Below are 16,648 nucleotides of genomic sequence, written 5' to 3' on the forward strand. Positions count from 1 at the left end.
ACCCAATTCCCTAATTGAATACAGCAGAATCAATGAGTGATTTTAATATTAATATAAAGTACAAATTGAATGTAGTAATGAGTGGTACTCAAGATCCATATCACACAATACTCCAGATCCGTGCTGGGATGTATCTGTGTCCTTGGCAGAGTTAGCTGATCAGAACTATTGTATAATTCCAGACTAGGACATGGTGTTTTACACCTCAGAACACTTACCATAGTGACCCTAACATGAAAGCAGAAGACTTGCAAAGACAGGTACAATGCAGTTCTCCTTGCTCAAGGTATACTGCTAGGACCAAGTGTACAAATGTGGCTATAGCTGAAGGAATGTGGTGTAAAGCTAAGCTTTAGCTGAGAAAACCAGACATGAGTTGACCGATTGACAAAAGATGGTGCTCTGCTTGTGCTTTTCAAAAGCAGAATATACTTCTTAGAGGTACTGTATACATGTGCGTCTGAGGATATTCCAGAGTGGTTTGAGTTCTGACATGGTGTAAGACTGAGGGCTCATTCAATTCCATTCTGGTAGACTGCATCAAATTGTGCATCACTTTTAGATCCAAAATGCTTTGCTTAACCACAATCAGCAATCAGCTTTGCAATCAGCACTAGAAGGTTTGACTGGGAGATGTCAAAAAAATAGGTTGTGAATGTGCAAAAATGTAACAATAGGTGTTTGGCAAAGCCAAAAGGCAGAGATCTAGAAGCTGTGATGAAAACTAGTAATGGATGAAATGAGCCCTCCATGTCCTGGTCTGATGTCCACTACATACTGCACAATGTGTACCTGTGCCATTTACAAAGCTGCTGAGAAAAAATGTACTTCTGTAGTATATAGCATGAGTCCAACTTGTTGTAAATCTAGCGAACAGAGAACAAAAATAAACTAAAACTACAAAAAAGAGTGAACTGAAGTAAATCTCTGCTGAAACTGTTTTTTGTCGTGATGTTCCAGGGTCTTCGGTGTTGAGGTGCTGCTTTGTGACTGTATGGAAACTTTTTTGGAGAAATGTATTGTAGAGTATGATTGGTCCAGTACTAATTTAATGCAAAAACATCCTGCCTTATTTGGATATAAGGTAGTACTGTCAGACTTTACCAGTGTAGTAAATTTGTCTCATAGCTTACAGGAGACAGTCGAGCATGAGTGTTGGGTGTACTTTCTGTCCAATATTAACGTGCTTCCAAAGTACATATACAACACCAAACATTCAATTTGCCTTTAAAAATGATCAAAAGTGTTACACAGTCTCTCTTCAGGAATGCATATGGTCTATACAATCAATTATCATTTAATATATAAGCCTCAACATAGCATAGCATAACTGTTGTATATGAATGTTTACGATTTTAAAAATTTGAGGAGCCAAAGGCGTAGGACATTAATAAGCCTGTAATGTACCACTTTGCCAACAAGTTGTAACATTCTGAATTTTTAAAAAAAGATATATTATGTAACAAACTGCTTTGGACACTGTTAAATTGATTTTGTTGCTAAGTAACAAAAATGCATGCTGCTGCTTTACAATATCCAAAAAAATCGTCTAAACATTTTTTTTATAGTTGTTAGTAGTATTTCTTCAGAAGCACGATCAAAATCATGTCTCAGTCACCTATTTTGTAAAGCTCCTCCACTACTAAATCCTGTTACAAACAACTAATGTCTGATAAAGTTGCAGGAAGTTTTTCCTTGTGTATTTTCAGTCCTACCTAAACAGTAACTGTTGTTCAACAGAGTTCCAATGTCAAAACTGTCTGATCTTGGGTTTGCCCATTTATACTACTGTAAAGATAGACAACCAGTCACGGTGAACGCTCAAACTCAACTGGTTTATTCAATCTGCAACCGGCCGGTTCTAGAGCCCCTTCCCTCGAACGGTACCGGTATAGATCACCTGTTCGAACACGACGCTGGCACGTGCGCTGGCACGTGTTCGAACAGGTGACCGCGGCACCGCCCAAGGGAGGGGATAGAACCGGCGATAATACAATGCTTAATAAAACTAACAATACACATTGTTACATTACCATCCTGTACAATTGCTATTATGTGTGAAATGCTGTTAATAATACCACAAATAAGTGTGATAATGACATAAAAAATATAGCAAAAGATAACAGAAATCTACATCAAGGAGAATACATTTCGAACAAATTCAAGGCTGAAAGTATGTTGAACAGCTAGAAGGTCTGACATGCATACATGTATGTGAAGCTTGATCTGCATAATACCAATGAACAGTTTAAGATTTACTCACTGTGGATATGGCAGGCAGGTATAGTTGGTTGCTGCTGGCTGCAACAGTTTGTGATATATGTAATGGTACATGTACCTGTACCTGTACTGCAAAGGATTCTACAGCTATGAATTGGACTTGATGCCTAGTATAATGAATTGGACAGGCTTTTTTCTTGGCTACTCTTGTCATCAGCATTTGTCAAAGTTAGAGTAAATGTTTGGCTTGGTAGCCTTTCAACATTGGTTCCCATTGTCAGCTTACTTGTTTTTCATTGATATCTGTTACCTTTATGAAATTCTAATATTCTACAACACAGAACTCACCCTGATGATGTAATAGACATAAAAACTCTACAAAATCTTCATAGTAAAAGCTTCCTAGAATTGTTTAATTGTATTGAAAACAATGAGAATAGAGAGAAATTAAATTTATGAAGAAATGTGAATAGCACGAATGTATTATTGAGGACAAACTGAAAATGGAATTCATTGCTGTTACCACCTTGATATGTTGCAAATGTAAGCATTATATGTTTCAAATGCCCTGATAAGGAATCTCATGTACATGTACAACTGTGCAATTATTGTAGTGTGATCTTACAAAAATCTGTTAAGAATGCCATTCATTCCATTGCTGTTGAAATGTTTCTTTTTTCTTTACACAATGTTGCTGCTAGATACTTTAATTTGTTAAGACATGACTCTGTTGACAGAAGCTGTCTATTCCTATTAGTTGTACCTTGTCCTGGAATGTTTTGAATACATAAAACTAATCACCATGAATACCTGATGCCTGCCCTAGAAAATTTATGCAAGGTGTATAAGCCTCTGCAACCATTTAATACAAAAACATTACAACTTGAACAAGTTGCTATATTTCTTGGAAAATGGTTTGAAATTACAAACTTTTAGAACTGTTTAGTGATCAAAGTGTTTTGATGCTAGATTGTTGGATACATAAAATTCAATGTGTATAAGATTACTTCTTATCATATTATAATCTACAGTAACTATTACTAGTAATTTAGTTATCAAGAATGATGGGGTCAGTTTTGGCTCTTTTTCCTATTATTGGTTTAGTATAACTTACTCTTTCATGCATGTGCAAAACAAAACACACCATCAAGATTGCCATCACTGATAAATGTATTGCTTGACTATGGAAACTGGTTACTCGTGTACTACAAGAAACATTACAATCAAGTACAAATCTTCAAGGGAAAAAATGCAAAATGTTCACTGTATGCAACAAATTGTAAACGGCCCATATGATATGAAACTAATGACTTTGTGTTAAGGAATATCAAATGCAATTATGCTAGCTATACTGAATTAGAGGTGAAATTTTGGCAAACAGCAGAAATACTAAGTTTATTTTCCATGCAAATGAATCTGTAATGCTGGGCAGCTTTTTTTTATATAAACCTCTTGACTATACATTGTAGCCTGGACACCTTGCTTCTTGGGGATACATCCTTACATCTGCTTGTGACTGGATCATCAAGCTATGAGAGGTCTGGCAGCCAGGCTACTGTGTAATATTGGTCATATTTACAAAGACAGCACCAAAGATTAGTGTGTTAACCAATTCAATTGGCCAAGGTACTTTAAGTTGTATACCTAGATGATGAGATAGCTTATTTTGAATTATGGTCAAAGTGTACATATTGGGAGCTTTGTGCTCTTGTGCGGCTTGCAATAAAGCTAGCTCTAATAAAGAAATGTGTGATGTCAAACTTATCTGCTGTCTTGCTGAATATACAACCCAAGGGTAGTTTTGTTTAAAATATACGACTTTGTTTATTTCATCCATTCTTTGCCTCATGAAATTCATATTGGTTTTTATTTGAGAGCACCTGAGTGTGAAATTGTTTTGCCACATATGAAACAATTTTGCTCATTGCAAATCTTTAAAATCAAGTTTTCATTGATTGATTGGTTAATATACTATTAATTTAGTATTCAATGGTCGCAAAAATGCTGTACAAATGTAGGTTGACAAGACTATCCTCCTGACTGTGTGACCAAAAGTAACATACCTTTGAAAATGCTGTGTACTCATTTACAGTTGTAAAATAGGGAGGGCAACGTTTCAATCAAGCCGAATTTTGAACCCTCCAGTTTGAAAAGCATTTCACTCAGTTTTGTTGAGTCCTAGTACTGATATGTTTAGGTCAAGGATATTTAAATGATGATGATAATTGAATTCAATGAGGATTTTAAAAGTTACACACATGATTGACCTTTTTGAGTGATTAAAGCTTTTGAACAGTTATTCAACAGTTTCCCCCTCAACAACTTTGTCCTGCTTCAAGATGTCAATGAATTCAGTACAAGTCAGACGAACGTCAGGATCCTCATTCAAACACTCTTTCATTAGTGAGCCCCATGGGGTTGTGGGCAGAGCCTCATTTTGTGCAGGCATTCGGATGTGCTTACCTGCACCATCCTGAATCTGGTTAACTCTAAGACCAGCTATCTTGTCAACCTCGCTGATCTTTTTCAGACTCCACATTTCCCACATCATCAGACCTACACTGTACATGTCTGCAGACTTCTTGTAGACTCCTCCCCGTAGCACCTCAGGTGCAATGTACAGGTAGGGTGAGGCCAGGGTGTCTGCTGTCTCTGGCAGCTGGGGTCGCCGTGGTTCACAGGGGCTTGTCAACTTCAGTGTTTCTTGTGTTGTAACCTGTGAAATGACATGACACTGCTTTAATACCACAATGTAATTCTTTTGGTTTATCATCACATTGTCCTGGGTTGGTTGAGAAGTCTAAACTTTAATCCTAGTGTTGTTGGACATGTTAGACTGAACAACAGGTTTAAAAGAGAGGACTACTTACCAGAACTGTGTCCATGGATAGCTCAATATGAACCATCCCCTTCTTGTGGAGATACTCAAGACCCCTTCCAACATCCAGCAAGGCACGCCTGATGTTGTCGGTTGTCGCAATGCTCTTCCGCTTGCCCAGCAGAGACCTCAGCGACCTTGATGCTGGTTCTAGAATCAGCATGGGGATGCCTTCTGGACCTTTAGCAGCGCCTAACATCCAGATGATGTTGGGGTGTATGGCACTCTTTTGTGTGGGGTGCCGCATCCGCCTGCATTTGTGTGAGAAAAGATATTGGGGCTTTTACTCTATATTCAGCATGACATGGCTGCCAACATTGCAGTAAAGACTCAAACATTTCACAGTAGACAAAGAATATAATTTGCAAATAACAGAAAATTAAGGCATTTTGTGTGTTTCAACCCTTTACGTAAGGACCCTATGATATTTCATTAAAACTCACCTAAGGCATTTCTCCTCTGAGACTATTCGTAGTATGTCTGCGTCTGATCTTTCTTTGGACACTTTGACCAGCACGTCACGAAAAGTCGCTTCCTTCTTCTCGTGCAGTTTTCCTTTGTTGATGTGACTGAACATTCCAATACCAACGATGGCATCTTCTACAGACACCTGTTCTTCGTCGTAGTCCAACTCCTTGACGTGGCGTATGCCGAAAATGTTCAGGTTGTTGTGAATGTTCTCAACTTTCTTCTGAAGACTCCCCACGTCCTGCTTGACCTTTTCCGCGGATCTTACGTCGTCCTTCAGATGCTCGACAAGTATCAGATTGGATTCTATGGCCTCTCCGATGCTCTTCTCGCAACTGTCGACGAAGAGATACGATGGCCTCATCTGGTCCTCGACGTAAGCTCGCAGGGTCTCTCTTTCCTTAAACTTCTCCAGAACCTTCAGACCTTGCTTCTTCATGTACTCCACTTTGTTTTCGTTAAACTTTCGTTTGGCTTTCATTTCGCCGATCTTCCTGAAGATACTCTTCGGGCTGATGAAGAACATTGCTGGGGCCGAGAGGAGAGCCCCTACGGCTCCCACAGGTATCCACAGGGGAGATGAAACTCCAATCAGCACCTTTTCCATGATCGTCAGGTCGAAGACTGCTTCTTCAAAGCTGCTTGTGGCAGAGCCGATGACCTCGACGAGTGACCGGTCCATTTCCTCTGTGTCATCTTCGTCACCTTGCCTTGTAAGATTCTGCTCGATTGCTGACATCGCTTCTTCGATTCCTGACAATTCTTCCCTGAATACTTCTTCCACGTCTGCTTTGGCTTTCTTGAAGTACCCTTCCCTTTCCTCCCAGTCCATGATGAAGTTTTGAAGACGAAGACACACCTCAGACTCAACCGCTTTCTTCACGACGTGAACGTCTGATTGCTCGGTGAGCTCCGATGATGACCATGATGTCGCCATTTCCTGAACGCACGGGGTATCTTCCAAGAGATCCCTGACTCTGCTCACACATTCCTCTACGTGCTGCTTCAATCGTTTCTTCATCCTTTCAATCGTCTCGGACGCTTTTCTTTTTAAGATGCCCAATTTCTCTTCGGTCTTCTTGAGGCGTTTCTGTCTCTCTTCGTTTTTCATTTTCCCTGACCCTGCATTTGCGATGGTGGCGTCCAGCATGAACTTGATTCTGCACAGGACCTGATCTAAGAAGCTGCAAGAAAGAGAGTAGCAGAGTACATCAGTGTTATGCCACGATAATTCCCAAATAACATTACAACCCGAATAATGTATGGTGTATTTTGTGGTGTGTTAAAAGTTTGGTAGGAAGTAATAGACAGACATTTTAGTGATTAGCTTTACCTGTAGTACACTTGCAGCTTGTTCTGTAGTGAAACAGGAATGAGCCGCTCTATGCCGTCCAGAAGATGGCGGAAGTCCTTCATCACAACGCCGTGCTGCAGAGCCTTCGCTGCGTCGGATGTGCAAAGTCGGAAGACCTGGTCTTCCGTACACCCGTGCCAGTAGCGTCTCAGGACACGCAGCTGCTCCTCTTGGACCGTTTGTGCTTCGTGGACAGGGACTTGGTCCCACTTGTTGCAGACAAAAATTGCTGCTCGAGGTGAAAAGTTAGCCGCAGTCGTATCTTTCATTGGGTTGACTTTTGACTGCCGGATTTCGAGTTGTTCTTTTCCTTTAGCACTGACAACCGCCAAGAGTCTGCCAAGCTAGAATAAGAAAAACATTGCCGTTACAAACTTGTTCTCTTTAACATTGTTTGATTGTTTGTTTGTTTTGTTGAATCAGCACTGATGGTAAAAAGATGGGCAGGCTTTGATCAATGACGCAATGGAAGCAATGACTTTGACAGTATCAAATGTTAAAGGCAAAAGGATGCCATTAGCTCCACTCACCCTGTCTTTCTGAATGCCTCCAGCGTTAGCGCTATTGATGACGTATATAAACGCGAAGGCTTCCTCCATGTAGTCAAACACGACCTCGTCCATCTTCTCACTCTCCCCCACTCCTGGGCTGTCAACGATCGTGATGCCCTCCTAGAAAGCAATCGAAAGTTTTTGTACGAAAGCGCTACTAAAGAAAAGGTTTATACAAATGGAACCTTCTTCTTCTTCAAAGACAAACCTAACTCTACTACTGGATAAGTTACGGACATCGTCATCGCTCCCATCACTCTTCCTCAGTGTTACTAAAATGTTTTGGTGACGCTGAAGAAGAGTGACGAATGTCACTCGAAAAGTCCGGAAGTACCATCCGTAATTTATCCAGTAGTAGAGTTTGATTTGTCTTTGAATATTATTTACCTGGACGTCTAACCTTGTTCTCAAATACCTTATTCTCTTATATACAAATTAAACATTCCCTGTCCCCCCCTTCAAACGCGTAATTACATTTACCTTTAAAAATTCAAGCGGAAGGTAGATTTCTGCTCGCTTGTAAGGGAACGTCTCCTGATCTCGATCGCCCTTCTGGTGGATGTAGGCGGAGAGTTTCTCCAGCGACTTTCGGTCCGAGCTGAGGTCCAAGGGGACGTCTATCTCCTGGTTGTCCCACGTGAAGACCTTTGCCCTTCTCTGCTCGCCGTACCGCAGCTCACAGATGATGGAGGTGGTACTGAGGGTGGATGTTGGCAGCATCTCTTCACCTAGAATCAGGTTCAACAGACTGCTCTTCCCAGAGGATGTCTCTCCTGTGAAAAGATCTACGTGTTGGTAAACTCGTACGAAACTCTGGCTAATTTACATACAGATATTCATAGTGTCTTTTTAAGTATTAGCTAGTAAGAGGCATTGCAGTGCCGGTACTTACCAGCAATCAGTATGGGGCATTTTGAAGACGTCAGCTTTGAAAAACTCTGTTCAAGACTTTGGGAGAATTCGGACGTCAGTTGCCCAATGCCTTGCTGGTTGGACACACCGGCATCTAGGGCTGGCAGCAGGGATTTGGTAGTCTGGTAGTAGCCTTGTAGTTGCTCTTTACACTTGTCATGTTCTTCCTTCAGCTTTAGCACAAGGGCAGTGGCCTAAAGGGTAACATTTTTCATCATCAATTATAAGCAGAAAAACCCTGGAAACCAGAAATTTGTCGTACTATGGTATGTAATGATACATAACTATGTATAACAATCTGTTATGTGACTTATATTTTGAGCACTGTAGAGGTGTCATTAAAACATCAGTAACGATCGATCGCGTGTTCAATTTCTTAAGTCATAAGAAGTATCACCCGGTTTACACTGTGACAAAATCCTTGCGTACGAAAATTGCGTACGCACGCGAGCGTACGTTCATTTCTGTTTATACAACGACAGGGAGAGCAAGAGGACTCCCGCTGCACCCCGGCCTACACTATCGTGACCCCATTTTGACCTGCCGCCATGGACGTACTTGACAGCAGTTTGGTAGTTTGGTTGTAGTCTCCATGTCTCATGCAATGTCCTCATATACTTCCTTCTTTCTAACCGTCTCTATTTTGCTTTTCATCCTGTCGTTAATCCATACTCCAATTTGCGCTGTTACGCCCTTCCGACATGCCCATCGAACAGTCAGCAAAAAGCTTACTAAATCAAAACAATTGAAACAGAGAATCGCAGGGGAAGCAAAGCGAAATGAAACGCGGAGAATTGAACAAGTAAACACGGCGTGGCTGGTACAAACGTGGGAAAAGAATGGAATTTGCAACAAGAAAGGGGTTATTTCCTTTTTTACATGAGGCTGGGAGGCACGCTGGGCGAGCCGCTGATCGTACGCCACCTCTAGAGGTGGCGTACGAAAAATGCGTACGAAAGTTGCGTACGCAAATTGGGGCCGGTTTACAGGGAGGGAAAACCCCTTGCGTACGCAATTTTCGTATGCAAGGATTTTGTCGCCGTGTAAACCGGGTGCAAGTCTGTCGGTCGATATCACTTTGAACTGTCGTCACCAGGTGGCGCTGTGAAATTGGCACCTGGTGAGCTGAGATAAAGGTCGTTAATTATAATTCAATTGACAGTGTGTTGATTACATCTGACACTTTAGAGGCTGTCTCGGAAACAGCCAATAGCCGATGGCAGTTACTCAGTTATTGGAAACCAAAATTACCAAGGCTCCAACCTTGGTCGCTTTGGAAAGGGGTCTAAGACCTAGTAGAAAACTGACAATAGAAAGAAGGCAAACTCACGTCTTTTAGAGAGCTTTCTACGCCATCCCTTTCCTGAACGAAACGCCTCAAGTGTAACTTGGCTGTGAAGATGTCAGTGACTCCTTCAAGCTGAAGGTTGTTCTGGCGGAAGTGAGGAAAGGCCTGGGGAAAGTCCTGTATTTGGTCGATCACTTCCTCAGTCAGTCTGCCCGATTCAGCCATGCTGGATTAATACTAGTAGTAAAGAAAAATGTGTCATGCATATCAACCGTAGATTAAATAAGAACCATGCTTGTGTATCCGTTTCTATGATTCTTTAACTTTTCTCTGGCATGTTAGCTGATCCCTGGGACATGATTGTGTCCAACTTTGGTCATGTTCCATTCATGATAGGACGGATACACCGGGCATATCCCCAAAAGTGGAAATGAAAGCAATCTCCCACCATGCATATTCACGATAGGTTAACGGCAGGGGATAACGTTTGCAATGAATAAAATAAACCTCATTGATTAACATGACCAACATCACGTTATACTGCATGAACTGCATACGAGTACAGAGACAGGGATGGCTCAGTGGGGTATACCGCCACCCAACCAGTCCAAAAATACATCCCCCGCAAAGAAATTATTTATTCTAGTACATAGAATAATTGTACATTGCCCTAAACATTGTACATCGCCATAAGAAGGCCGACGCTACTCCAAAGAATGACACTCTTTAAAATTAATGAAACTGTCAATGCAATGACTATACATGTTATTGGTCGTTGAGTAATTTTGGATCAAACGGCCACAAACACTTCACTGCCAAGCTAAGAGCACAGTTGCTAACCTTGTAATATTCTCGACACACGTGAAGGCTGCATAGACGACAAACTAAACAAAGGGACCAAAATCAAAATGGTGGACGGTACAGGTATAACTTGGCTGACGTCACCAAACCAAACACGTGGATGGCCTTGAATTCATCAAAACACAGTATTTAAGACTCAAATATGCTACAAATCGTTACATGACAATGGTTACGTCAGAAAGGTCGCACCTCTATAGTGTACGTAAAACCTTACCTTCCACACTTCTTCCCATACGCTGTAAAACTAGTTTCACTTTTGACGGTGGGCGTGTTGTTGACAGTCTAACCCCTCTCTGAATGTGTACCACCCCTATAACTTGACTTACTTGACTTATGTCAAGCTGTAGCTACCACTTGTATTATGCATGGCACACAACAGCACGAACCAAACATGTGAAACTTCTTTGTTTACTTCACTTAAGGGACAAATGTCAATAATTACAAGGTCAGACGTAAAGTTCAGTTGCCAAGTGATGACGTGTGTATGTCTGGTACGCTTGGCTTTAATACTGTTTACAATACAGGTAGCTCAAACTGTTCAGGGAGCTATCATTACTTTTCAGAGGTATCAAAATTTCATATCCGCAATCAAGGTAGTCCATAACTGCTAAACGAACTAGTGAAGAAAAGTGACGACTCAAGTTTAACAATTTGAAAGAACTAGAAAGAAACTGATAGATCTTATCTTGCACCGCACACAGACCCCAAGCAATGAGAAAATGATCCCTCCCTGTACTCGGTGGGCGTATCAACATGACCATGATATACTAGCACACCTTTCTGATAGTCGCTTGGTGGACACCTGTGTTAGGGAATGGAGTAAATCCAAGGACCACAAGATTTCACAAAAGTTGAGAAGTCCTTGGCACAACATGGCGGCATCTACACCCCTGACAGAGCAAGATATAGACAGCCTGACGGACATCATGGGTGCCATGTCCCTGCTCGACCAGTATGGCGTGCCCATGGAGGGAGTTACTAACTTAGATCAAGCAAAAGCAAGACTTAGAGGAAAGTTGTTGGAGGATTCTGGAGGAAGATTCAGAAAACCTGGTGATGTGAGTACGAGATATATTATTATCCATTTAAAAGTATTTTTATATGGTATTTACCTGTTACCTTCACGCGGTGACCTGAATATCAACTGTAGATTAAATTAGAATGATGCTTGTGTATCCGTTTGTGTGATTCTTAAAATTCTCCATGGCGTGTCAGTCGATCAAATTTTGTCTTGTAATATTCATGATAGGATGGGTACAACAGACACATCCTCAAAAGTGAAAATGAAAGCAATCTCCCCACCGTACATAATGACGATAAGTTAACGGTGGGGAATAAATTATTTAACCTCCTTGCTTAACGTGAACAACACTACGTTATATTGCATGAACTGCATACATACAGACACAAAACTGGCCGGTGTATTGCTGGGTTATACCACCACCCAACCAGTCCAATACCCCACCTCCCCCATGGGCCTAGCCAGCCAATGGCCCAAACGACCGCCCCCCCCCTTCCGCAAAGACTTCAACTGATTTACTAGTTTACCGAAGTATGGAAAGCAGACTGTCACATCGAAACCGAATTTTCAGTTCTTGTATACAGATATAGATCCAACACGTGTTAATTGTACATCGCCCTAAACAATTTTGCCATAAAAAAAGGCCCCAATAGACCAACGAATGGTAGCTCTTTCATCATTAATAAAACTGTATGGGCAATGGCTATATGTTATCAATCAATGACGAATTTTGAACCGGACGGCCACAAACACTTCACTGCCAAGAACACAGTTGCTAACCTTGTAATATTCTTGATACACGTGAAGGCTGCATAGACGACAAACAGAGGCTCAAAATCAAAATGGTGAACGGAACAGGTACAACTTGGCTGACGTCATCAAACCAAACACGTGGATGACCTGCCGAATTCATCAAAACACAGTATTTATGACTCAAATATGCGAGAAATCGTTACATGTCGATGGTTAAGTCAGAAGGGTAGCAATTCTGTAGTGAACGTAAAAGCATACCTTCCACGCTTCTTCCCATACACTGTAAAACTAGTTTCACTTTTGACGGTGGGCGTGTTGTTGACAGTCTAACCGCTCTCTGAATGAGTACCGCCCCTTCTATATGTCTTATGAAGGGGGCCGAACCAAACTCGTGAAACTTCTTTGTTCACTTCACTTAAAGGACAAATGTCAATAATTACAAGGTCAGACGTAAAGTTCAGTTGCCAGGTGATGACGTGTGTATGTCTGGTACGCTTGGCTTACTGTTTACAATACAGGTAGCTCAAACTGTTCAGGGAGCTATCATTACTTTTCAGAGGTATCAAAATATTATATCCGCATTCAAGGTAGTCCATAGCTGCTAAACGAACTCAAGCTACGCACTGCTAAATGTGACGACTCAAGTTTAACAATTTGAAACAACTAGAAAGAAACTGATTCTTATCTTGCACCGCACACAGATCTAGACCCCCATGCAATGAGAAAATGATCCCTCCCTGTACTCGGTGGGCGTATCAACATGACCATGATATACTAGCACACCTTTCTGATAGTCGCTTGGTGGACACCTGTGTTAGGGAATGGAGTAAATCCAAGGACCACAAGATTCACAAAAGTTGAGAAGTCCTTGGCACAACATGGCGGCATCTACACCCCTGACAGAGCAAGATATAGACAGCCTGACGGACATCATGGGTGCCATGTCCCTGCTCGACCAGTATGGCGTGCCCATGGAGGGAGTTACTAACTTAGATCAAGCACAAGCAAGACTTAGAGGGAAATTGTTAGAGGATTCTGGAGGAAGATTCAGAAAACCTGGTGATGTGAGTACGAGTTACATTATCATGCTATGGAATGAAAAGCTGTAGGGACAACGAACTATTCGTATGGTATTCAGACGTTATTTCCACACGGGAACCTGCGTAACAACATTGAGAAAATCAGATTCATTCTGGTGTCATCAGTTTGTATGATTCTTAAAAATCTGCCTGGCATGTCAGTCGATCCCCGAAAAGTGATTGTGTCAAACTTTTGTCTTGTTCCATTCCTGTTAGAATGGATAAACCAGACATATCCCCCATAATTGAAAGTGAAAGCTATTCCCCGAAGCGTGACTAATGGCGATTGGTTAAGCTGTCCAACGCCGCAATAAAAGTCTGCACAGGAGGCTATGACTCAACCTCCACCCACACCCCAACCCCAAAAAGGGCCTCGCTGCCAACGAGTAAAAGTTTTACTCCAGCTCAAATGCCCTCCGCCCTCAACAAGTTGACTTTGCGCGTAGTGGGATATCTTTAGCCACAATAACAAGTGGGTGTTTGTCGGTAAACTCTTTGATCCAGACGGAATGTGCCAACATTACACTACGTTACCTGGCACGATCCGAACCTCGATAATGCTTATCAGTGAGTTATATTTCAAAGGTGTGTTGGCAAGCATTCAACCATGACAGGAGTATTCCAACTCAAGCGTGACACTATTGTGAACATTTCAATTTGTACCCGGTATAGTTTCAGAGCTTTTTACCCTCACCAAAAAGATTGCGTGGGATATATATATATATGTATTAAACTGAGAAAGAGAGGAGCATTGACACATATCAATTATATAGATAAAGACGTAATTTGCACAATTAATGAAACATTCTATATATTGGTATATTGGACTTTATATTGGTAAATGGTGATAATTCCATACTAATAACAAGAATTCCGAGACATCATACCTCCATGAAATATGGTATTGATATGTAAATGTAAATTTCCTCTTTAATTATGCAAATTACCTCCACATTAACATGATATATGCCTCGTGATGTATGTTAACTGTTGATTAACTTACAGATGTCCCAAGTATGACATTCCCATTATTCACCATTAAGAAATCATAGAATTTTTGCATAAATTATGCAAATTAGGTCATCATTTGCATAATTAGTATCTGTTGATGTTCTGCCTGCCATAGGTTACATACATTACATGTATGAAAGTAGTATAATGTAAAACACTGTAATCATAGAATTTCCTAATTAATTATGCAAATAAAGTCCTCATTTGCATAATTTGCATATTAATCATGTACATCTCTCTCTCAGCTACCTACACACCAAAAATTATGAAAATATGTTGTTCCTATCTGGACTTATTGGCTTTTAAACATTTCGCCAGAAAGTGCCCTGCAGTTCCAGAACAAGCTGCTAGGGGGACCAAACTCACATCACATATTCCTGACAGGAAAAGCAATCTGTCACCAAAACATCAAGACCATAGCATTTTCAGGACAAAAGATACAAAAACCGGTACAAAAAAGTTCTGCTGCAGTACCAAGGTCATCCACCAGGAGGCCCATATTTGACCTTGACCTTTGTCTTCCTAAGACTTACCAACATACCAAATGTCATCATAATCCATAAAGGGGTTCTGAAGTTATGCTGACCGCAAAGTTGCGGAAACACACACAGACACACAGACACACAGACAGACGCCGCCAAAAACAATACCTCCATTTTTCATGGAGGTAAAAAGATGAGATGACATAGAAATGTTGGTAACATTAGGAACTTGGGTCACTAGGCACAACTGAACGGTCAGGCACAAAGTACTGCGTAATTAAATGCCGTTCCCACAGGCCCAGGACGCGCCTAATATAACCTGTGTGACCTTGTGTAAACAACGCTCTTCTTATCAAATGCCTTGTGTACCGTTTGTCAACATAAGGCTGTAGTCCAAGCAAACGCCGGGTGAGATATTAAAAAGTTACGTAAGACCATATCTCAAGGTCATTACCTCCATGAAAAATGGAGGTATTGTTTTTGGTGTGTCTGTATGTATGTCTGTGTGTCTGTGTGTGTTTCCGCAACTTTGTGGTTAGCATAACTTCAGAACCCCTTTATGGATTATGATGATATTTGGTATGTTGGTAAGTCTTAGGAAGACAAACGTCAAGGTCAAACATGGGCCTCCTGGTGGATGACCTTGGTACTGCAGCAGAACTTCCAGTTTTTGTATCTTTTGTCTTGAACATGCTATGGTCTTGATGTTTTGGTGACAGATTGCTTTTCCTGTCAGGAGTAAGTGGTGTGAGTTTGGTCCCCCTAGCAGCTTGTTCTGGAACTGCAGGGCACTTTCTGGCGAGTCCAGATAGGAACAACATATTTTCATAATTTTTAGAAGCTGAGAGAGAGATGTACATGATTAAATGCAAATTATGCAAATGAGGACTTTATTTGCATAATTAATGAGGAAATTCTACAATTACAGTGTTTTACATTATACTACTTTCATACATGTAATGTATGTAACCTATGGCAGGCAGAACATCAACAGATACTAATTATGCAAATGATGACCTAACTTGCATAATTTATGCAAAAATTCTATGTTTTCTTAATGGTGAATGATGGGAATGTCATACTTGGGACATCTTTAAGTTAATCAAAAGTTGACGACATCACGATGCATATGTTATGTTAATGCAGAGGTCATTTGCATAATTAAAGAAGAAATTTACATTTACATATCAAGCCCATATTTCATGGAGGTATGAGATCTCGGAACTCTTGTTTGCATTTTGTGCACCACATGTTTGATCACGTTACAAGTCTCCGGAGTAACACGACCGTCATAGATCAATACATGCATGGAAGAAGTGGATTTTTGTTTCTTTGTATGGTTCCCCAATCATATAATTGGCACAAGTAATGTAACAACACCGTGTGGTATCCTATCATACAATACAATAAATTTAAAGTTGCATAATAGCATACATGCAACAAAGATCTTCCTAGTGATGCATCATCAGATCTCACAAACAAATAGAAACCTTACCACATCTTCATTCCTGATCGATGGTCATTTTTTTTTTCTTTATTAAAACATTTAGGAGCAAAGTGGACAGGATGACGACACACTCAAGCCGGAGCTTATGTTCATGTCGCCATCTAACATAATGATTACAAAAATACAGAAGCAAATGCAAAAACAGACATGCAAAGCTTTAAATAATAACAGAATAGAATAAATAAGGTTACAATGTGTAAAGTACTCCAGGCAAAACTTACAAAATTGATAGGAAAGAATTACTCAAATCTTTTAGTTTCCTT

The 16,648-nt window shown here is 40.8% G+C and overlaps 2 protein-coding genes across 6 annotated transcripts in view; one reads left to right on the forward strand and one right to left on the reverse strand.

Moving 5' to 3' along the window:
- Positions 1 to 1,816: 1,816 nt before the first annotated feature.
- LOC109478780 lies at positions 1,817 to 12,629 on the reverse strand. 4 transcript variants are annotated; one of them, XM_019780549.1, is made up of 11 exons: positions 12,565 to 12,629; positions 12,334 to 12,453; positions 9,714 to 9,908; positions 8,364 to 8,577; positions 7,952 to 8,244; positions 7,451 to 7,591; positions 6,900 to 7,264; positions 5,542 to 6,750; positions 5,091 to 5,349; positions 4,525 to 4,936; positions 1,817 to 4,001 (listed from the first exon to the last, which is right to left on the reverse strand). In XM_019780549.1, the coding sequence occupies exons 3-11, from the start codon at positions 9,894 to 9,896 to the stop codon at positions 3,982 to 3,984; spliced, it is 3,096 nt and encodes a 1,031-aa protein (XP_019636108.1). In that variant the 5' UTR covers positions 9,897 to 9,908; positions 12,334 to 12,453; positions 12,565 to 12,629; the 3' UTR covers positions 1,817 to 3,981. The 4 variants fall into 4 exon arrangements, with proteins under 4 accessions (XP_019636108.1, XP_019636109.1, XP_019636106.1 ...); XM_019780550.1 differs by lacking the exon at positions 12,334 to 12,453 and having other exon boundaries at positions 12,565 to 12,590; XM_019780547.1 differs by lacking the exons at positions 12,334 to 12,453; positions 12,565 to 12,629 and adding an exon at positions 10,747 to 10,929.
- The window catches only part of LOC109478781, a 12,730-nt gene continuing 7,336 nt past the window's right edge, over positions 11,255 to 16,648 (forward strand). The window contains exon 1 of one of the 2 annotated variants that reach the window (XM_019780552.1): positions 11,255 to 11,590. In XM_019780552.1, coding sequence (XP_019636111.1) covers positions 11,405 to 11,590 — 186 coding nt within the window. In that variant the 5' untranslated portion in view covers positions 11,255 to 11,404. Of the gene's footprint in view, positions 11,591 to 13,166; positions 13,371 to 16,648 lie in introns of those variants that run through there. The other variant, XM_019780551.1, reaches the window with a different exon arrangement.

This window comes from Branchiostoma belcheri, unplaced genomic scaffold (genome assembly GCF_001625305.1).
Source record: "Branchiostoma belcheri isolate BF01 breed outbred unplaced genomic scaffold, Haploidv18h27 scaffold45, whole genome shotgun sequence".
Lineage (NCBI taxonomy): Eukaryota > Metazoa > Chordata > Leptocardii > Amphioxiformes > Branchiostomatidae > Branchiostoma > Branchiostoma belcheri.

Bases quoted from the DNA above. Each gene is read 5' to 3' on its own strand.
- LOC109478780 (XM_019780549.1), bottom strand. From the start codon at position 9,896: ATGGCTGAATCGGGCAGACTGACTGAGGAAGTGATCGACCAAATACAG. The intron at 8,245-8,363 runs GTAAGTACCGGC...ATCTTTTCACAG, and splicing joins ATGCCCCATACTGATTGCTG to GAGAGACATCCTCTGGGAAG. The intron at 4,937-5,090 runs GTAAGTAGTCCT...GTCATTTCACAG, and splicing joins TATCCATGGACACAGTTCTG to GTTACAACACAAGAAACACT.